The sequence below is a fragment of the Phascolarctos cinereus genome, unplaced genomic scaffold, assembly GCF_003287225.1.
Source record: "Phascolarctos cinereus isolate Bilbo 61053 unplaced genomic scaffold, phaCin_HiC Scaffold_5;HRSCAF=322, whole genome shotgun sequence".
Lineage (NCBI taxonomy): Eukaryota > Metazoa > Chordata > Mammalia > Diprotodontia > Phascolarctidae > Phascolarctos > Phascolarctos cinereus.
The window spans coordinates 472,890,784-472,914,864 of NW_027555958.1; the positions used below are offsets into that span (position 1 = coordinate 472,890,784).

General features: G+C 38.6%; 1 protein-coding gene across 1 annotated transcript in view; it reads right to left on the bottom strand.

Annotated features, from left to right (window-relative positions):
* NEGR1 (neuronal growth regulator 1) overlaps positions 1-24,081 on the bottom strand; it is a 1,072,626-nt gene that overhangs the window by 419,096 nt on the left and 629,449 nt on the right. The window contains exon 3 of the mRNA XM_020993170.2: positions 23,358-23,483. Coding sequence (XP_020848829.1) covers positions 23,358-23,483 — 126 coding nt within the window. The remainder of the gene's footprint in view (positions 1-23,357; positions 23,484-24,081) is intronic.

Below are 24,081 nucleotides of genomic sequence, written 5' to 3' on the forward strand. Positions count from 1 at the left end.
TATATTGATTTTTACTGCTAATTTTTTTTGTATTTATTTATTGTTAGTTTTCCTGTGCATTCTACCTATTGGCTGTAGATCAAACAGGGCCTTGAAACTCTCTATATGCAATGGTTCAGCTCATCATACCTACTCCAAAGTCTTCAACTTGGACCCGCTCCCAATTTTGGGAAGGAAAGACTGCATCATTAGACACTCCCAGAAAGTGACTCAGGTCAGCACTGTCCTGATGGGAAAGTATGACCCTTGAAAAGAGGTGGGCATCTTTCTAGGATGAAGAACCATGCATGTTGCCTAACAGTTCACCAAATCAGTATCGTAGACAGAGGCTTAGTGGTGAGGTCTTTCTTCATTCCTACAGTTACTGATTCTTTCCAGTACTCTCCCATTTACTCTGCTGAAATTATATCACATTGACCTTGTATAAGCCTCCATTAAAGTGCCCACTAAGGTGACCCCACACACTGGATTCGGTCCTGAGGAGTCTACTCAGTTAAAAGAAGGGTGAGACTCTTTAGCTTGTCCTAAGGACTTCCCCCAGGAAAGGAGTACTTAAAGATGATATTTGATTGATGCAATGGACAGAGCTCTGGGCCTCAGGCCCTGAGTCAGGAAGACCTGAGTTCAAATCTTGCTTCTATCATTTACTAGCTCTATGACCTTGGGCAAGTCCCTTCACTTTTGTCTACCTCAGTTTTCTCAACTGTAAAATGCGAACAATTGCACCTACTTTGCAGAGTTATTGTGAAGATAAAATGAGATGAGATAACAGTTCTAGAGATTTACAAACCTGAAGGTGCTGTATGTTAACTCCAGTATTATGATATTACAGTGGATAGAGTGCTGGGCCTGGAATCAGAACGACCTCAGTTCAAATCCAACATCCCTTAGACTCTTATCAGTGTGCAATCCTGAGGAAGTTACTAACCGCTGTTTGCCTCAGTTTCCTCAGTTGTAAAATGGGATAACAGCACTTACTTTGAAGGATTGTCATGGAGATCAAATCAACTCATATTTGTAACAGGCTCTTAGCACAGTGCCTGGCACTAGCAGGTGCTGCAGAAGTGCTTATTCTCCCTTCTCCTGGGACAGCAATGACAATAATGACAATAAGGGAATCTAGGCTCTCCCCAAAGGGAAGCGGGAAGTTATTCAGTTGTGGAAGCATATTAATTTAAAAAAAAAACAACTCCTTTTTTTAGCTTAACTGAAAAATATTAAGAAATAAATAAACCTTTAGGCTAAATGAACAAAGAACCCTTTTGACATCTTTCACTTCAGAAGAGTAGGTACAAGAAAAGCTGAGGAACTTCTTCAGGAAACGCATTAAGGATGAAGATCAGACTGAAGAGAAAACTAGAAAAGATTTTGCCTCCTGTCTAGCTGAAGTGATGACCCCCCCCCACTATGCTGCCAGTCTTTCAGTATTGATCAATGGGAGGGAGGACCTTTCCAATCCGTGAGGGAAGTGTTACAGGAAGGAAAGGAGCAATGACTAGTTTATTAAGAGATTATTCCAAAATGGCAATCTCAGACTATATTTCAACATATTACAGCATTTTCCTTGTTCAAAATTCCTATAAAAATTACCTCACATCCTCTCGAAAAGGAGACATGTCAGAGGCATAGAATAACTACTAGTTTCAACATCTATTTCTGTCTAAGCTAGAAATGGTTTGGATATTAGATCAATTTTGTATTATATTAAATTGTTTTGGGCATAGTTGTACCTAAAATATGGAGTGCGTGATTAATTTTATTTTACTCTGACACAATATACATTATGGGAAAGCTATTTATTTTCTACGCACAAAAGTGATGTTGAAAACATATAATACCTGCAATTCAATATTGACATAAAATCTGGTAAGTATAACTTGATAACATGAATACTGGTGCCCTTGTTTGGGAGCCCAACATTTAAAACATAAGAAAATGTTATCCCAGATGTAGGGTACAAATAAATCCTTTGAAAAATATAAGTTACTTGAGAATAGGAACTGTTTTATTCTTCTGTATTTTTATCTCTAGCACCTAGAACAATGTCTGGCACAGAACTGTTGCTCAATAAATACTTGGAGATTGAAGGACGGACAGATGGATAAAATCCCTGACATGGTAACATTTTTCTGATTTAGTGCCAGAGAACCCTAAGGCTTAGTGTGCTGGCTCAACACCCCTCTTCCACAAGTCTTTAGGAGGCAACTGTAGGAATACAAGCAAACGCAAAAGCTGGTGTAGGGCCTAACCTTTGGTAAAGAGTCCCCATCTTGCGGTGATTACACAAAAGTCCCTAGTACTCTCCATCACAGGTGAATGAGGCTGGCACTGAGTCTGTCTAGATACAGTTCAGAAAGGAGGAAGGAGGAAGAGGAATCAGGCAGCCCTCTTGACCAGCCTGATGGTAGGATGTAATGACTCTGCATGAACACGTCTCAACATCCCATTCAAGAACCAGAAACATCGATTTTGCCCAATTAAATGAAGAAAATAAGAGTGGCAGGAGGAAGTGGGCGACTCACCAGTGCAGGTGGCTGCCCTGGGCCTGGAAGAAAAGGGACTGAATCCTCTCTGGGATCAATCCTGTCTACCCAGACCTGTACTGGTGAACCACCATATAATGAGGCCAAAACAGCCTTTCCTTGGAGCCTTGAGGGTCTGCCCACCATCCAGGTAGTGTGGGAGTGGGTCCAAAAAGTAATGATAGTAGAAGACACAAATGTCTGAAAACATGGGGTCTTTTTGTGTGTTTTTGTTTATATGTGAATTAATACATCAATGAGAATATATTATATTCCTGCTATTTGCCATGCCCTGGAACTAGGTACTGGAGTTATATTATGGGCCACACATCTAGAAGTATGCTGTCACTTATAAAAAACCAGATCTAGGTATACAAAAATAATCAACCCAGGGACAGTATCAGACAGTCCATAGCACGTTCTTTCCGGTAGACTCCAAACTCTCTGTGGGTCTCCAGGATCAAAATTGGTCATTATAATTACCATCATGTAGGCATGATATAATATGCAGTCTGGATCCTATGATGGGCAGCCCATGGCCATAAACAGGGCTTCTTCATACTAACCCACATTCTAGTTGCATTAAGAGGGTGAAATTATATGCCTCTCAACCCATTTATGTCTGATTAGCCAGTCATCAATGTGGAAATTACTCTAGGGGTCTATGGTTTCAGAGAGAAGAAAAGGAATCAGAGGCTGGTTAACCACTCATCAAGGCCTGTGTTTGTGGTGGAAGTGGAGATGGGATGGAGGACGGATTCCTCTTCAAGTGCAGTTTCTGGGTCCCTCAGACTCTGGTCTGTGATTCTGTAAAGGAAAGGTTAAGATCTAGACCCTGGCACAGACTAATCCCATTAATCCTGCATCTTACCTCGAGTTACTATGGAAATATAATTCCAACTAACACGAGGACTCTTCCCATATATGCAGAGAGTGACTGGTCCTTAATTTACAGGTGGTACAGTGGGCAGAACACTGGACTTGAAATCAGGAAGATCTGAATTTAAATTGTGCCTCAGACTTTTTCTACCTGGGCAAGCCATTTAACCTGTCTGTCTCAGTTTCCTCCTGTGTAAAATGGGGCTAGATAATAAGAGCATCTACCTCCAGAGTTGTTGTGAAGATCAAATGAGATATAACGGTATTTGCAAAGGAATTTCTAAGGCTTCAAGCACTACATGGATTCCAGCTCTCACTGTAACCTTAGAGAGTAGCCTGCGAGATGGTGACATACATGAACATAAAGCCACAATGTATCTGAGGTAGGACTTGAACCCAGGCCTTCCTAATTCCCGGCCTAGCCACATCTTCTGAGGCCTTCCTTACAAATACAAAGGGAGTCTTGTTTTGTATTGTTTTTGTCATGGTGGTTGTTGTCAGGTTTTTGGAAGCTCAGACATAAGCTTTATTTATTTACCACATTCACTGTCCATAAAAACTATATGCTGAACCAGTTTCTAAGGAAAGTTAGATTGCAACAACTGGGCAGGAAGAAGCTGCTCTGATTATTTGGAAACTAGACCCAATCGGTTCCTTCCTTCCTTCTGTTTTACGCCACAAGCCGGCATATGTTCTGTAACATGTCAAGATGGCGGAGGCCGTTTCCAAGAGGCGGCTGCTGCAGGCAGAGCAAGAAATGGCCTTGGGAGAGGAAGGCTCCCTTCCCAAAGACAGCACTTCTTGTTACAAGCAATGAGCCAAGGAGGAGTCAGGAGCCACATTTTGTGGAGCCTCACGAGGCCAGATGGCAATTCCAGACTTGTTCTAGACATCCAGGCCATTGAAATGGGAAGAAAGAAAAAAGTCATGTGAGGACAGAGCATCTGAACTGAGGCAAACTGGTGCATGCAGAAGGTCACAGATTTGGAACTAAAAGGGAAGAGAGAAGACTGGTCCAACCCCTTCTATCACCCTCTTGCTCACAGTTAAGGAATTTCAGGAAGCGGGGCTGGTGTGTGTGCTGGGTAAATGTCTTGCCCGTGGTTATACTAGTAAGTAGCAGAGTTGAGATTCAAACCTATATCTTCTGATTTCAAATCCAGCATGTTTCTCCTTACTTGCCCAATCTAAATTACAATTTTTTAAAGTGCCATATTGGTTATAAGAACAAAAAATAAAATAAAAAATAAAATAAAAATAACACAATAAGACAAAGCCTTTTGGGGTTGAGCTTATCTGTGTGCCTGCTGGAATCCATTAGCTCCATGTCTGTAAACAGAGACTGAATAGTCCGTACGTGAACAAACATCTTCCACATTGCTGCCTCTCCAAACAACCTCTTCTGGCTTCCATGGACTCCTGAGAATAAGATGTCAAATCTGTCACTGCTGGTTTACTACTCTGAGCACATCAGATCCACTCTCCCCTTTTCCACAATGGCCTGAATACAAGCAGAGGTGCTTGGGTTAGGCTTGGTAAGCAACACTCCATTCCATTCTTTTTTTGGTATCTTCAACCAGTGTTTGTTGTCTTGAAGACAATTTTATAGACCAGAACCAGAAACACTTTCTATCCTCCAGTCAACAGCAGCAGTATCCAGAAAGTGGCAGACACTTTGAGCAGGTCGCTAAGCCAAATACGGGACAACAAATTAACAAATAGTCTGTCCACGGCTGCTGAATAAACTTCTTGTTTCAAGTTGATGGAAAAAAAATTAAGAGTAATTTTGATGATGATAGCAGTTCTCATTTACACAGTATTTAACGTGAATTAGCTTATTTAATCTTCACAACAACCACCTATCAAAAAGGCAGTCAATAGTCATTTCACGGATGAGGAAACTGAGGCTTAGGCAGTTTCACAGATTCCCATACCTTGTAACCAGTACAGATGAGACTAAGAGCTGTAACTAGGGGAGACTGAGAATGTAGCAGCAGTCCCTTCTTTTTCTTTCCTTCCTTCCTTCCTTCCTTCCTTCCTTCCTTCCTTCCTTCCTTCCTTCCTTCCTTCCTTCCTTCCTTCCTTCTTTTCTTTCTTTCTTTCTTTCTTTCTTTCTTTCTTTCTTTCTTTCTTTCTTTCTTTCTTTCTTTCTTTCTTTCTTTCTTTCTTTCTTTCTTTCTTTCTTTCTTTCTTTCTTTCTTTCTGTAGCAGTCCTTTCAAGGACAGGAATATCATGGGTGTGTTAATGGCAGAAGAGGGGTGGTGTGACCTTTCCCTCTATGGGAGTTTGGGGTACCATGCCACAAGAGGGAGTTTCAAGAATGAGACCCTGATACTGACATTTAGGGGTAAAGAGGTTTGCCACTTTGGAGAGAAAAAATGCCTCTTTCATCTTTATTCATTACTAATTATAATAGTGCAGGAACCTCAGATAGTCAAACTCCCTATCTAGTGCTCTTTTCACCACAGAAGGGATGTAAATAGGTACAGTTTTTGTAAGAAGAGTCCTTTTTTATTTAGCCTAACTAATGGGTTACCATATAGAGCATATTTAAATCTTGCAGTAGAGTTTGAATGCTTCACTGTTTAGTCCAAGAAAGAATCTCACTGTCTGGTACCTTATCCTACCAGGTGATCTTCAGAATCTTCCCAAGACAATTCAAATGAAAGTGATTCCGTTTTCTGGCATGGCGCTAGTAGACTGCCAAGGTTTCACGAGCGTACAAGAAAGAGATCAGCACAATGACTGTAGATTTTTGGTTTTGTACTCAGTCTAATGCCTCTTTTCTCCCACACTTTCTTTCAGAGCTTCCCAAACATGAGCTAGCTCTGACAATGCACGCATCAACCTCCTCATCAGTGTGCGCATCCCTGGAAAGCGTACTGCCAAGGTAAGTGAACTTATCCACAGTATTCAAAACTCCTTCATTAGCTCCAACAAATGGTTCCATGTTGTTGTGCTGGCTGATGGAGCACCTGTGCTTTCTTGGTGTTAACTATTAGGCCAAAACTAGCACAGGCAGCAGAAAATCAATCTCTTGGATGATCTGGCCACATTGTTCACATGACAAACACATGCTTGCCTAAAAGACTACTTTATGGAGAACTTACACACAAAGCAAGCACTCACATGGTGGTCAGAAAAAGTGATACAAGGACACTCTCAAGAATTTTGGAATGATTTCATGATATGGAGAGACTGGCACAGGACCACTTGTCATGGTGTGCCTTCATCAAAGAAGATGCTATGTTGTACAAGCAAAACAGAATTGCAATAGCTCGAAAGACATGCAGGATGTACGGATTTAGTGAATCCACCCCAATTGTTCACACGGACTATTCGCATCCAACCTGTGGTAGAGGATTCAGAGCTCACTGCGGTCTGATCAGTCAGTCAGACACACCGTAACTTGATTCTAACATAGTAGTGTCATTTTGGTCCTCTTCAAGAATGAAGGACAACAAACCAATGTTTAAATTTCACTTGACATTTTACCATACTTTTGGCATTACACAAATAATGATTAAAATTCATACCATAAATAGAAGCAAAACACTGGTAAGGAGGAAAAAGACTAAAAGAGAGAGAAGACAAACAAGAGGAAAAATAGGATGGAGGAAAATAGTAATCATAACTGTGAATGTGAATGGGATGAACTCTCCCATAAAATGGAAGCAGATAACAGAGTGGATCAAAAACCAGAATCCTACAGTATGTTGTTTACAAGAAACACACTTGAAGCAGAGAAACACGCAAAGACTAAAGTTAAAGGGCTGAAGCAGAATCAATTATGCTTTAGCTTAAGAAAAAAAAAAGCAAGGGTAGCAATGCTGATCTCAGATAAAAATATATCTAATTAAAAGAGACAAGGGGGCAGCTAGGTGGTACAATAGATAGAGCACTGGCCCCGGAGTCAAGAGGACCTGAGTTAAAATCCAGCCTCAGACCAGATACTTGACAGTAGCTGCGTGACCCTGAACCAGTCCCTTAACTCCAATTACCTCACAAAAACAAAAGGATAAGGAAGGAAAGTACATCTTGCTAAAGGTATCACAGACAATGAAACCATATCAATACACACAGATATGAATGAAGCATACAGACTGCATAATATCCAAATTCTTAAAGGAGAAGTTAAGTGAGATGCAGAAAGAACTAGACAGTAAAACTATACTAGTGGAGGACCCTAAGTGCCCCGCCATCCAAACTCAACTAATCCAACCAAGAAAGCAACAAGAAAGAGACTAAGAATTTGTGAATATCATGTTAGAGAAGTTAGATATAACAGACCTGGGAGGAAACTGAACGGGGACAAAGAGGAATATACATTTTTTTCCCTCAGCCACACACAGTAGACCATATAGTATGTCATAAACCCCTCAAAATCAAATGTATAAAGGCATAAATATGAAATATATTCTTTTTAGGTCATAATTCAATGAAAATTATATTCAACCAAGAGCAGTGGAAGGAGAGATTAGAAATTAATTGGAAATTCAATAACCTCATTCTAAAGAATAAGTGGTCTGAATCCCACATGTTCATAATGTAGAATGTTTGTAATTTTTTAGCTAGGATTTTATTTAGAAGTTTTGCATCTGTCCTCATTAATAAAATTGGTCTGTATTTTCTTTGTTTTTACTTTTCCTTGTTTAGGCATCAATATCATATTTGGTTCATAAAAAGAGCTTGGTAGAACCCCATCTTTGCGTATTATTTCAAATAAGTTATTTAATGTAAGAATTAGTTTGTCTTTAAAAGTTTGATAAAATTCATTTACAAATCCATCTGCTTTGAGTGCTTGTTTTTTTTTTCCTTAGGAGGCTCATTTATGACCTGTTTAATTTCTTTTTCTAAAATAGATCTACTTAGATATTCTATTTCCTCTTGGGCAAATCTGGGCAGTTTGCATTTTGGTAAATATTTTTCCATTTCATTTAAGCTGCTAAGCTTATTGGCATATAATTGGGCAAAATAAATTTATAATTGCTTTGATTTCATCTTCTTTGGTGGTTCACTCTTTCCATTTTTGATACTAGTAATTTGGTTTTCTTCTCTCTCTCTCTTTTTTTTAAAATCATATTGGTTTATTGATATTATTGATTTTTTAATACCAACTCCTAGTCTTATTTATTAACTAAATGTTTTTCTTACACTCAATTTTATTAATTTCACCTTTATTTATTTATTTATTTTGGATATCCAATTTGGTATTTAATTAGGGATTTTTAATTTGTTCTTTTTCATTTTTTTTAACTGCTTACCCAGTTCATTGGTCTGTTCTTTCCTTTTTTTTTTTTTAACTGATATAACAACATCTCCTCTAAGAGCTCTACCCTTTTCTTCTATTGCACTACTAAGCAAATAAATAAATCTAGGAGATGAGTTTATGGAAGAAACAAACAAACAAACAAAAACCAACTAGATAGATAAGCCATTGGTTAACTTTATTAAAAAGAAAAAAGAAAACCAATCTAATATCAAAAAATGAAAAGGGTAAAATCACCATCACTGAAAAAATTTAAGAAATCATTAGGAAATATTTTGCCCAACTATATGTCAATAAATCTAACAATCTTACTGAAATTGATGAATATTTACCAAAAACCCATAAATTACCCAGATTAACAACTCAGGATTTAGAATGTCCAAATAACCCCATCCTGGAAATATAAATTGAACAAGCTGTTAATGAACTCTCTAAGAAGAAATTTCCAGGGCCAGATGGGTTCACAAGTGAATTCTATCAAACATTTTTATTTTATGTTATGTTATGTTATTTTATGTTTTGTGATAAAGCTAATGGGGTTCAGTGACTCACCCAGAGTCACAAGCTAGTCAAGTCTTATATGTCTGAGGCCAGATTTGAACTGAAGTCCAGGGCTGGTGCTCTATCCACTTCACCACCTAGCTGCCCCTCTATCCAACATTCACAGTACAATTAATTCCACTGCTATATAAACTATTTGGAAAACCAGGCAAAGAAGGAGTCCTATCAAAATCCTTTTATCACCCAAATATGGTGCTGATACCAAAAACCGAGAAGAGCTTACACAGAGAAAGGGAATTATAAATCAATTTCCTTAATGAATATTGGTGCAAAATTTTGAACAAAATGCTAGTCAGACAGTAACAGCAGTATATCACAAGGATTACATGCTGTGTCTGGGTGAGATTTTTATTGGGAATGCAGGGTGGGTTCAAATTAGGAAAACTATCAACATAATTGACTATATCAATAATAAAACTAACAAAAATAGTATGATTATCTCAACAGATTCTGAAAAAGCTTTTGATAAAATACAGCACCCATTCCTATTAAAAAACAATAGAGATCATAGGAATAAAGGTAGTGTTCCCTAAAATGATAAGCAGTATCTATCTAAAACCATCAGCAAGCATAATCTGTAATGGAGATAAGCTAGAAGCCTTTCCAGTAAGATCAGGGGTGAATCAAGGATGCCCATTATCATCACTACTATTCAGAACAGTAGTAGAGGGGCAGCTAGGTGGCTCAGTGGATAGAGGACTACCCCTGGAGTCAGGAGGACCTGCCTTCAAATGCGGCTTCAGATACTTGACACTTACTAACTGTGTGACCCTGGGCAAATAACTTAACCACATTGCCTAGTCCCCCCAAAAACAGTAATAGAAATGTTAGCTATAGAAATAAGAGAAGAAAAATAAAGGAATTAGAATAGGCAATGAGGAAACAAAACTATCACCCTTTCCAGATGATATAATGGTATACTTAGAGAACCCTAGAGAATCAACTAAAAAAAAAACTACTTGAAATAATTAACAACTTTAGCAAAGTTGCAAGATAAAAACTAAACCCATGTAAATAATCATCCTTTTTTATATGACCAACAAAGCCCAGCAGCAAGAGATAGAAAAAATCCATTTAAAATAACTGCAAACAATATAAAATGCTTGGAGTCTACCTGCCAAGACCAACCCAAGAACTATATGAATACAATTACAAACTGTGTTTTCACACAAATAAAGTCATATCTAAACAACTGGAAAAATATCAATTGCTTATGGGAAGTCTGAGCCAATATAATAAAAATGACAATTATGCCTAACTAATTCACTTATTCAATGCCATGCCAATTAAACTACCACAGATATTTTATAAAACTAGAAAAAGAAATGAGAATATTCATCTGGAAGAACAAAAGGTCAAGAATATTAAGAGAATTAATGTAAAAAATACAAAGGAAGGTGACATAGCAATACCAGATCTTAAACTATACTATAAAGCAGTAATCATCAAAACTACGTCATACTGGCTAAGAAATAAAGTGGTAGATCAGTGGAAGAGATGAGTTATACAAGACAAAGTAATCAATGACCACAGCAACTTAGTGTTTGATAAACTCAAAGTCCCCAGCCTTTGGGATAAGAACTCACTATTTGACAAAAACTGCTGGGAAAACTAGAGAATCAGAAGGATGCAAACTAGACATAGACCAGCATCTTATACTGTACACCAAGATAAGGTCAAAATGGGTGCATGATTTAGACATAAAAAGGTGACCCCGTCAGCAAATTAGAAGAGCAAAGAACAGTCTACCTGTCAGACCCAAGGGGAAGGGAAGAATTCATAACCAAATAAGAAATATAGAGCATTACATAAGTAACTGTGGCTTTTGTCCTATAACTGAGGTGAAACCGTGGTTGTCCCATTGTCCCACACAGTTCTATCACGAGAGCAGTCAGAAATATATTGCACTCTTGGGCTGTCCATTCAACAATAAGATGATGGTGTACTAGAAAATATCTCTTTGGAGCACTGCCCAGAGACAAGAAGATCCAGATTAGCTTCATTTCAATCGCTCCCCCCTTTGCCAACAATGTAACGGAAGTTTTGGAAACTGCTATGAAAATAAGAGGCATAGAGAGCAGAAGACTTGATGGTGGGAGGTGGAGACGTATGCTAGCTGTTCTGAAGCCTTTCAGGGGATGCTCTGAAGAAGAGGGATGAGATCTTCACTAGTGTATTTCTGGAAACTAAAATGTGGAATACGACATACATGTTACAGAGATGTAACCGAATCTTCAAATAAGGAAAACAAAATACAACAAAACTTGCCAACATGCAGAATGATTCTAAAGGGAAATGGGCTGCTTGAGTCCAGCCACCATAGAGGTTTTCAAGTAAAGGCTCAATGAGCACTGTGGAGGGATGTTGTAAGGAAAACTTTTTTATGTAGATGCTGGGCCAGATGGCCTCTGAAGTCCCTGAAAAACTTTAGGATTATGTGATTGTTTCTTTCCAGAAACCAGGGTACACCTAAGAAGTGTCCGTGCCCTAGTAAATGTCTGAAATTTGAACTCATGTCTTCCTGACTCCAGGCCCAGAGTTCTATCCACTGTGCCTCCTACCTGCCATTCTAAAATCAAAATTTTATGGAATTTCAAAAGCTTTATACAGTCTATATAGAAAGGCCATATTGTAATTCACAGAAGCTTGCCCCAAGGACTATAACTAATTCTATAATCATGACTATTACTCTCTTTTAAAATGAGCCTTCAAAGAGTGCTGTAGTGTTCTATGTCACCACCAATTTCCCATGCTTTAAAATTGGGACCTGGGGCTCATAAAATTTAAATGATTCACCCAGGATCACACAGCTACAAAAATATCAGAAACAAAATTTGAATTCAGTTTTTCCTGACAGTGAGGCTGGTATTTTATCCATTACACCAAACTGTATCTCCATATACTTGAGCATTGGCTTCTTTATCTCTAAAGTGAGAAGCCTGGATCAGATTAGCTCCAAGGTCCCTTCCTAGCTCTGCATCCTATCACCATAACAATGAGTCTGTGACACTATTCCAATCTATCCTCAATGCCATGCCCAAGAAATCTTCCCAATGTTTCACTATGACATGTCACTCCTCTACTAAAACAAACTGATAAAAAAAAAAAGCCCACATTGATTTACCATCAATTGTGTAATTAAGTATAATTTGTTCTTTGCTCTGGCATTCAAGGGTCTCCACAATCTGTTTCCAACCTATAGATCTGTATTTATCTCACAGGGTTTCTCTTCAATAATTCTACATTCCTGCCAATCTATACTCATCCATCCAACCATCTTTTCACCTCATATTTATTTTGTATATATCTACATAGGTACACATTTGTCTTTTTCAATAAAACAAGCTCTTTGAAGGCAGTGATTTTGTCTTTTTATATTTACTTAGGATAATGCCTGAGACATCAGAGACTATTACTGGGTGCTTACCACTTGATTCATTTCTCCATTTCTGTGCTTCTTCTCAGGTCATCTTCTATACCTAGAAAGGATTCCCCTCTATCTTTCTCTGTTAAAGCCCTTTTCTACCTTCAAAGCTCATCTTGGACAACACATACTCTGTCCAGGCTTCCCTAACACTCCCAAGTGAAAGTGAGGAATCTTTCCCTCTACCACTTCCTCATATCCTTGCCTGTTCTCTGGCATGATACTATTTAAATATTTATGGCTTACGTTTAAATAGTATTGCAAGATATGCAAAGTGTTTTTCCCATTAACAACCTTATGAGGCAGATAGCATAATTATATAATTTTACAGATTAAGAAACTGAAGCTCTGAAAAGTTGTGACTTGTCCACAGAGGACTCCAAGCCATGGGTGGACTTCTCCCTCATTAGGATGTAAGACAGAAGCTATGTATCAACAATGCCTTGCACCTAGGAGGTGCAACCTAAGAAATGTATGTGGATTTAAAATGAAAAAAAAAGGATAATGTATCACGTAAATTTATTTACCTAGGGATTTCATGGAAAATAAACTTATATTCTAAACTTGATTTTCCAAGAATGCTTGTGTGTTTCTATATTGTTCGTTCTAGAAAAAAATAATACCTACACTCTTAATAAAGCCATAGAAATTCTTTATGATTATGGGAGTCACTGAATGTTGTTGACCCACTTCTAGGGGGAGATTCTTTTTTACATTTTCACAGAAGGTAAAAGGATGATCTTTAGAGGGGGGATCAAACTTGTCAACATTTCTGACAAACTCTAAAAGGGCTAGGAATAGAATCAATTGAAGTTGCAATATTTATATCATAAAGTCTAACCTGCATGTAATTCTGGAGTAAAAACTTAAAATTTCAAATTTCTATTCATCATCTCTCATTTATCTTTCTACAATTTGTATTTCATATTATTGTTATTCAGTCATTTTAGTCACATTCAACTCTTTGTGACCCCATTTGGGGTTTTCTTGGCAAAGATACTGGAGTGGTTTGCCATTTCCTTCTCCAACTCATTTTACAGATGAGGAAACTGAGGCAAACAGGTGACTTGCCCAGAGTAAAAAAAACTACTAAGTGCCTAAGGCCAGATTTGAACTGAGGAAAATGAGTGTCAGGCTCAGCACTCTATTCACTATGCTACCTAGATGCCTATTTATCATACATCTATGATTTATCTATTTATACCTATCTGGCATACATTATTTATCTATATATCTATCCATCTGTCATCTATCAAGTGTTTATCATGTGCTTATCATATATCTATCATTTGCCTATCAGCTATCTATATCTCATTTTTTTTTATCTGAACATCATTTTTTTCCAATATTGTGTTTTGGCAGACCTGTCACATACTAAGAAGTACTCTCATTTTGGAATTAGAGGAACTCTGGATGAATATTGGCTCTGCCATTTATCATCTACACAACTTGGGTAAGTTGCCTCATGTCTACAGGTGCTCTGTTGTTCTCTTCTCCACACAGAGAAGGGGTTGGAGTAGATGCCCTATAAAGCCCCTCCAGCTCTAAATCAATAATCCACTCTAGCCTGGCGGTGGTAGCTTTCATTTTGACTCCAGAATGGTAAATACAGCTTTTATTGCATCTGATCAATAATTGTAATATCCTCAGATGGATTTTATTACTTTAATCTGACAATAATACTGAAGGGAAAATCTAACATGGTAACTAACTCTTGTCAATTCTTCCTTGGTTATATAATGTTTACTCCCTGTATCACAGGAGGCAGGTGGACACTTTTCTTCAAATAGAATTACACCCTTTTCCAAAATTCATTTTGTTTTCTTTTCTCCTTTCTTTCTACTTAAAAAAAAATCATTATTCCTTGGAAGTCTCAGTAAATAGCTTAAGCTGTTGTTCTGAGTGAGCAAAAAAGTTTATAATAAAAAGACAGGTCAGAATTTCCATTCTTTATACTGACTACACATAAGCACTGGCGTGTGTGTGTGTGTGTGTGTGTGTGTGTGTGTGTGTGTGTGTGTGTGTGTGCGCAGTGGGGGAGCAAAGTATGGGCATGGGAAAAGAGAAGCTTTGGTGTAACAAAGGTCTAAGTCAATATTTTCCTTCTAAATTTGTTCCAATGGCCAAAGGGACACACCGAGATTCAAGAGTGAGGGCACAATTTTCCAAGAAATTCACATTTCATATAACAAACAATTTATAAGAAAAGCATTGAGTTGTTCCTCAATAATTCCCTTTCTGTTGTCCAACACTTAACTGTCTGTTCTTTGGCCTGGTCATACTATCTCTGGGACATTGTACTCAGCTCTAGGTACTACTACATTTGAAGGATATTAATGTACATGAGAATGTCCAGAGGAATGTAAGCTGTTGTTCAGTCGTGTCTGACTCTTCGTGACCCCATCTGGGGTTTTGTTGGCAAAGATGCCAGAATGGTTGGTCATTTCCTCCTCCAACTCATTTTACAGATGAGGAAACTGCAGCAAACAGGGTAAAGTGACTTGCCCAGAGTCACGCATCTAGTAAGTGTCTGAGGTCAGATTTGAACTCAGGATGATGAATCTTTCTGACTCCAGGGCAGTTCTCTAGACGTTGTGTCACCTAATTGCCCCTTGAGGATGGCTAACAGGATGATAATGGGGCTTGGGTACATGAAAAATGAGGAGCCATTGGAGAACATGGGGGTTCTTAGCCTGTAGAAGAGAATACTCAAGGGGAACATGATAGCTATTTTCGATCATTGAAGGGGTTTCATGTGGAAGAGGTAGGAGACTTACTCTGCTTCATCCTGGAGATCTGAAATAGAAGCAATGAATAAATGGATATTGCAAAGAAAAGATGAAATGCTTGTAAAGGAAGGTTTCCTCCAAACAAAAGCTATCCAAAAGCCGACATGAAGGTCTTCCAGCCAAGGAGTGATGAGCAGCTCTGGGTGTGTTGTAGAAGGAATTTTGGTTCACGTATGACTTGGGCAAGATGGCCACTAAGGAAAATCCTGGCCAATCCTGAGAACTGATGATTCTCTGACTAGGTTTCCACATTGACTCAATATGATATAAAGTATTCTCTTCAGAAACAGGCATGTTTTAAAATACTGGAACAGTGAAACCTGTACTAAAAGTTCTACATCCAGTCTAACATCACCCACCAATCACTAGCTAGGGCTACAGAGGATTTTTTTTTTAATAGACAAATTTAAGTTTAATTTATAAAGAAAAAAAAATCTGAAAATGAAAAGGTAATTGTAATTGAATCTATATAAATCAAGTTGCACAATCTCATGGTAAACATTTAACTTGGCAACGTTTTGTGGATTCTTTGTTATATAATTATCCATTATGTAAAGTAATTATGTAAATTCACAAAAGTTCTCCATCCAGGGAGACATACAATGGAACTGAGAACGGGAGCTCCAGAACTGAAGATCTTGTATTCTTGTAAGGTCTTCAGAGGAGACTGCAGTTTCAGCTGATCTACCCCCACGTACAAGGGCAAGTTTCATTGATTTCATCCCTTCCCCCTCCAGAGCAAAGTCTGCAGCTAGTGGTTTGACCACAAATCCAGGATCTTGAAGATCACACCTACAGCTTCTTAGTAGCTTCCCTGCTAGGCTGGCTCAGCACTCCAACATTCTGAAGCAGGGTTTTTCTTTAATGGTAAAGAAAACAAAGTCATTGAGAATACTTATAGAAAAAAAAATCAATGTGGATTACAGCCTGTACTGACAGAGCTATTCAGTGGATTGGTTATTCTGCTGAACTGCTGTTTCCCTCTCTTTCTTGCTCCTTTTTAAAAGGGATGGGCCCTGGTTAAAGGGTTGGGAAAGGAATACATTTGAAAATGCAATTAAAATTTTAAAACAATATCAATAACATTTTAAAAAACAAAGTAAAAACTAAAGTGATACTAATAGTAATTAACCATGATAGAAAAAGACAAGCTGCACTAGATAGGAAGCCATTTCCACCATCGTTTTCAGACAAGAGAATCGAGAATGCTAATGCTTTTCTGGTATGCATCCTTACATCCACTATTTTAAAATACTTTGCCTAATAATTAAGGAATGTACAAATGTGTGTATGCACATATATACACCTATTTTCACACATCTGTCTATAAAATCAACCCATTAATATACAATAATATGAAAGGAAGTCACTAGTTGGCGGTAAGACCACTGAGAAGTTCAAATGAGATCATGCTGGTGAATTATTCGCTCATTTAAAAATGCAGTGTGTCAATTTTTACTGCTGTTGTTGTTATAGCTACATACTTTTCCAAAAACTTTTTCCAATGTTGTTCAGTGTAATGATGAAGCCAACTCAACACATCTGGAATTTGGGAAATTGTTCTAAACCTCATGTAGCTTTATGGATCAAACTAATTTTTTTTTTGCCTGGGGTCTTTTGGAACACCTTTTGACCCAGTTTGTAATAAGTTTGTTCCCTGAACAAGTCCTGTGCTTTTCACAGTCTGTGCCCTTCTTTTCATGCTGTTCCCTACGTGGAGGGCCCCCTCTTCCATCTCTGGCTACAGGAATCACCCCTGACCTTCGAGGCTGAGTTGAAAGTCTGCATCCTCTAGGAAGCATCCCTTGATGTTCTTTATCCTGCTCCCCAGGCAGACATGCCCTCCATTCCTCCAGACTCCTTTAACTTTTTGCTCTTCCCTCCCTTGTGTTCTTGTACTCTATTCTTGTGTCTCACCTGTCTCACTAGACTCAAAGAATCACAGATTTGGAGCTAGAAGAGAGATGATTCTGTGATTCTATGCATCTAAATGAGAAGTTACTTGAGGACAGGGACAGAGTGTTATTTATCTTTGCATAGGTCCCAGAACCCATCAGGGCTGTCTTGGATGTAGTATTTGCTTATCAAATTTACACTGAACTGAATGTTCTAGTTTGGAAAAGCAAAACAAATCAAAAACAAATAAACCTGAGGAGTCCTGGTTAGCAGCGATTGTTTGGACATAGAAAACTGAACATAGAAAATCCATATCTTCTGGATCAGTGCTATTTCAAAATATGGCTCATTTGAAAACTGTATCATGAAAAGGATGTGGAAATGAGTTTGAATTCATGTTCAATAACTACTGCGATGTTTCATTAGGTTCAAAATACAGTTCCAAACGTTCAAAGAATTTGCTTCTTTAAAAAAAAAAAGTTCTGTCAACTAAACAACCTGGTGGTGGAAACAGGGACCAGATCTATAGAAGAGGTTGTCAAAAATGCATTAACTCTTCATGAGGAGGGAGGCGTAAGCTAGATGAACTAAAATCCCACAGCTGTGGCTGTTTGGTCCTGGAAATGAGACATCAGAGTGAGACTAGGAGGGGAGCGAGCAGTGGGATCATAGGATTTGAGGGTCATAAATCTGAAGGTGGCAAGGACCTTAGAGGTCCCCTCATTTTATAAATGAGGACAAGCGGCTCAGAGATGCTAAGTGACTTGTTAAATGTCGCCAGCCAGTGTCATAGGCTGTCATCCAATCCAGGTCTTTCGAACTCCAGCCATGCTGCTCTACGTACTGCTCCAGGGGATGGGTAACCACTTAGCACTGGCATTTTTTTTCTTATACAAAGCTATCTATAGTCTTACCCTCCATGTCTTCCACTCTCCCTTGCTTCTCAGCCCCTTGTAATCTGGCTTCCAGTCTCATCACTCAACTGAAACTGCTCTCTCCAAAGTAATCACGATCTCTTAATTGTCAAACCCAATGGCTCTTTCTTTCCATTTTGCATCCTTCTAAACCCCTCTGTAGCACTGAACACTGCTGACTACATTCTCCAGTGGAAGTACCAACTAGCTACTCTCTCCTTTCTGTTTTCATGACCTTGTTCGCATCTGGTTCTTCTCCGACCTATCTGACCATTCTTCCTCAGTCTCCTTTGCTGAATTATCAGCCATAGTCCAGTGGCTAACCCTAGGTGTATTTGAAGGCTCTGTTCTCTGCTATTTTATTTTCTTTCTCCATAGTCTATTAGTGAACTCATTAATTCCCACTGGTTAAATGAACATCCCTATGCAGATGACTCATAGTTTTACATAGGCTGTCCAAATCTCTCTTGATGTACAGTATCTACATCAAAAACTGCCTACTAGATATTTCAGACAGAATATCCTGTAGGCATTTCAAACTCAACATGTAGAAAATAGCAACTACCTTTCTGCCAAAATCTATCCTTCTTCAAAATTCCCATCTTTTTGCTCAGTACAATAATGTTCTTCTAGTCACCCAGCTACCCAGCCTCAGAGTCCTGCTCAATTCCTGTCTCTCCCTTACTCCATTTATTCAATCTATTGCTGCCTTGTTGATGCTACCTGCACAGGATTTTTTGCTATCTGTCCTCTTCTTTGCACTCACACTGCCACTCCTGTAGGTCACAGCCTTGTCACATCTTGCCTCACCTGTTATAATACTACTTAACTGAACTCTGGCCTTCAAATCTTGACTCCCTTCATTCAATATCCACCCAGTTGTGATATTGGTAAAGCATGTGTCTGACCATGTCACTCTCAGGATCAATGAGTGTCAGTGTTTCCCTAATACCTCTGTGACCAAACACAAAGTCCTTTGTTTGGCGTCTCAAACCTTTCACACCCTGTCTCCACACTGCCTTTTAGGCCTCTAATGCATCACTTCCCTTCACAGACCCAGCTTTCTAGCACATTGGTCTTTTGGCTGTTCCAAAACACTGCATATTACATCTCCTCTCTCCAGGCTTTTACACAAGTAGTACCACGTCCTTAAAGTCCTTTGTGGCTGCTTCTTGGACGTTTGTTTGCTCCAAGAAGTTCCTGCATGGGGCCTCTCTGGTTCATCTCAGGCACTCGTGCTCCCCCACGTAACCCTGGATTTATTGTGTCTGTATTTTCTTTGCACTTTTATGTGCATCTGGCTGCTTCCTTTTTGTCTTTATACTCTTCTGCTGCTAGCGCAGTGAGGGACACATAACGATTGCTCAATAAGTATGCCTCAGCCAACTGTCTGATCGGTTCTTTCCAGGCCTTCATTTTCAATGTGAACAAGTCACATGAGTGAGAAGGACAACTTAAATTTAATGGGACGTTTGTTAAGCACCTACTACGTGTAGAGCACTGCAAGAGATACCAGGAATAAAAAGACAAAAAATTAAAGTCTCTTCCCTCAGGTTTATACTGCGGTGAAAGAGAGGAGAGGAACATTGGGATAGACAAAGAAACCTTTCCTATGAAGTGGGAGTAACCACCAACAGATGAGGCAAGACCTGTGGTGGGAGGCAAGGCCTGAACTGAGCCTCAAAAAAGGCACATTCCAAGTGGCATTTTGGATGAAGACGCAGAGCACTCCAGACACGGGAGAAAGGCTACTAAAAGCAAACTAGGAGGAAGATGGAATGCAGAGTCTGCGGAAGAGCCCATTGGCCACTTGGATTGAAAGGTAGAGGGCTGTCAGGCATGCAGAGGGGGACCTTTTCCTCTACAGATCAAGCAGTAAGAAGAGTCTAGGAGGGCCAGGAAAGGTTAAGGGATTCAAGGGAAGACTCAGAAACGTTAAAGGATTTGATATCAAGTTCAAATACTTTTTATTGATCTCACATTCTTTGACTCACATTTAGAGAAGTTACTTCAAACTTCTTAGTTATAAGAGTGATCTGACCAGAAGAGAGAAGATACTTAGCCACATCACTGTGTTGAGAGCTCTGGAGGTTTCATAATCTACAGAAACCTAAGATGGCCTTAGATAATAAATGCCCATTGAATATAAGTGAAAAGGAGAGGCATTTAAAAGTGTCTAAGAAATTTGGTTTTAAAATTCAATTCTTCCTTGGAAATGTATCTCTTTCCTTTTTTTTTTCTTATAGAAAGTAGTTTAATTGACAGTTATCCCTTTTCATAATTAATTTTACTATTTTTTCCTAAAAAGGAAGAGAAAATTTGTTGCTTTCAGTAGATGACTGTCTTTTCAAATACTCAACCTTGTTGAATGTAAAGAGTCCAAAATAGGATGACACGCCATCTACTTGCAATTACCAAATTGCTGACAATATTCTCCAAAATAGATAACCAGTCTCAAAAAGTGGTCACTGGACAAATCAACACTGTGGCAGTGACAGGGAATTTTACATGGTAAAGAATAGGATTAGATGATGTGAAATGTGATCATTGGGTGACAGAAAGAGTTCCTCAGTATCAATGATTAAAGTGAGTAGCCTGAGCAATGCTCTAAATAGTCCCTGGCTCAGTTCTAGTTAAGAGGGAGCACAGAGATTGAGAACACATAAGGACCTGCCTACTGTAAATACATATTTGGTTAAAGAGACATTATACTTCATTGAACCCAGCAGTGATGGTCCATTTACACAATGATATGCATGGTTTTAGTGATCTTTAAAATGTGGGTCTTGGAATAGACTTAAGGCCCCTCCCAGTTCAAATTCTATGATCTTAAGTCAGCGACTAATATTTCTGAACACTTGCCAATCTTTGGTAACATATGTAGACTGCTCCAAAGCTCATGTATATCCATTTTCTGATTTGAAAGTAAAAAGAAAGGGCTAGCTTTGATGAACTCTAAAGCTATTTATAGCTTTAAAGATATGATCCTATGATTTGAAGAATACGCCCCTTTTTAAGACAAGAAGGTCCTTTCTTTGACGCCACATTGTGGCCTGGAGGTGACCCAAGCTTCCTACACAATCAGAACATGAATTCTGATGCATCATATAAAGCTGGAAAGGCAGTACATTCAGTTTCTTCATTAGGATCATAGGATCATAGAGGTAGAGGACCTCTGTGGTGTGATACAATTACTAATCTCATCTGCTAAATTTAAATATGAAGAGACTGAAGCCCAGGATTAGTGACTTGTCAAGTGTCACAAAGATAGTAAGCATCAGAGGGAAGATTTGAACCTAAAAAATCTTATTCTTAAGTCAGTACTCTATCCATTGACCCACAGATCTTTAAAATTCTATTGACTGAAGACCAGCATAGCTCTTTTATTTGGAGACTCAACACCAGGTTCGATAGAGGTAGATACATTTTCAACTATACCCTGCCTTAGTTATACAACTATATGTGTGTGTGTATACAACTATATATCATATATACATATATATATGTATGTGTGTGTGCATACACACACAAATATGCACGACTATATATCATACATATCATATATATGTATATGCATATGTATGATATGTATGATATAGGCTTAGGTCCATCTGTCTCACAAGGGTAGAGGGTTAGAGAATTAGATGGGTAGAACATGTATCAGCACCAATAACATACTTGATATATGGAAGCAGAGGATGAAGGTGCTTGAGCCATAGAGATGGAGAAGCTTGTCTAGCGTGGGACGAGCTCCTTAGGAACTCAGCAGCACTCCCAGTACTACAGCAAATACCTTCATGGGGCCTGCTCAGATAAACAATAATCTCTGCAAATCCAAGGGTTAATATGTTTTTCAATTAGTCTTCCTGAGATAGAAAGAACTTTCTATTAGCCATGGAGAGGGCTGTGCTCAGAGATGTGAGAAGCTCTTGTACTCCAGGAATATCATCAAAGTTGTAAATGCATGGTCCATAAGTATATAATGGAGTCATATTGATTTTTTCTTACATTACTACAAATATTAAGCACGTGATATGGACAAGTCTCATTAGTCCTATTGCCTAAATAAGGAAGCTCCAAGACACTTAAGGATAAGTGATATGAAAGAAAGCATTAGCAGAATAAAATGGAAATTCCAAATTCCAACACTTACATAAACCGTTCCATTCTGACTTCTCTTTTAAAAATCCTTTCCATCAACCACATTTGAAGTTATCTCCTCTAAAACTATACAAAACAATTCAATCAAACCTTAGTTACCTAAAATGAGATGAGTATCCCATAACATACCATCCTCATAAAAGTTACCTTTACTTTCTTTGATCAAACATTAAGAACTGGCTTTCACATAACTTGATTTTTAAAAAAAAGGCAAATTTTAAGTATTCCTTTATCCATAACTAAATCATTTGACTTTGCTTATTGGGCATGGAACTAGAAGCAGGACATCCTGTGTTCTAGTCCCAAGTGCTAAACGAGAACTATTCTAATTTTGATTCTAAATCACTTGATATCCCGGAACTGATTTCCTTCCTTTGCAAAAGGAGAGAGTGTGGTTCAATTATCATGAAGTTTCCTCTAGTTCTAAACCACTTATTAAAATTGGAAACAAATCTCCTTAATTTGCAGAGCCTCAGTCTCTTCGGATCCTGCCTCTGATACTTATTACTTTCATTACTTTGGACATGTCATCTCTATTCCCTCAGCATAAATTTCCCTCCATTAAAATTAGAAGGTCGGACTAGATCACTGCTAAGGTCCCATGAGGCTCCAGATTTCTGAGTCTCTGACTGATGACCTCAGCAAGTAACACCTAACTTTAGAGGTATGAAGCTGAGACTGAATTAGTACAAATATTCAAAGGAAAATAAACTTTCTTACCCAAGACATCTCCATTTAAGACTTCATCTACTTAAAAAAAAAGGACAACAAGAAGGCAAGATTTTCTTGATGAAAGAACACAACTAGCACAGCATTTATGACTCAAGAAAACAGTACCAATTCCACAGGAAAGCATTCAGAGACATTCCTGACTGGGTGAACAGATGAAGTGACAGGAGGATAGTGAACAGGAAAAACAGAGCTAAGATATTTCCGTTTACCTGATGGGGAGATATGTCTCCAAGAAATGGAAGGCTCTGGTTTCCCAGTCGCCAGGCAAGTAAGGGTGACATTGGTTCCTTCATTGACAGTCATGTCAGTTGAGATGTCATATATCTTCGGAGGAACTGAAATGGCAAAACATGCAATGGTGAGGAAAAAGAAAGCAAATGAAACCCAAGAGGTCAGATTACATCAGGCCACAACTGATTCAGTCACTGGGGCCATTTAGTCAGACCAAAGGAGATGAATGCCTATGCCCTGTAGTCGTCAGCTGGCACACAGATTCCCCAAGCTCCCGTCCGTTCTGCAACAGAATAACCACAAGCACAACTCTAAATGGAATAGTGAACGGCTAGGAAAACATGAACATTTATCAAAAGAATTATTCTGATTGGATAACAAAAATGGAAATTCTATCTGCACTGTTGGGCACTAATATGGTGAGTCTCTTGTAGAGGACGAAGAGGAACCATGATACCTATGGATCCCAGATCAGAGAAAAAAGAAGAGGTTAAAAATTCTCTCCTAATTTGCATTTAGATGGCCATGAGGAGTTTATATGGACATGATCTGAGTGTGCTAGAGAAGTCAATCCTCCTGCCTCTCCTAACTTCCTTCCTGATTTGGGGCAGGACCCTGCTGGGTTGGTTGCAATGACAGCAACAGACACAGGAACCGTGAGACTTGTTTCCTACCAGCCTGGCTCAGTAGCTGTGAACAGAA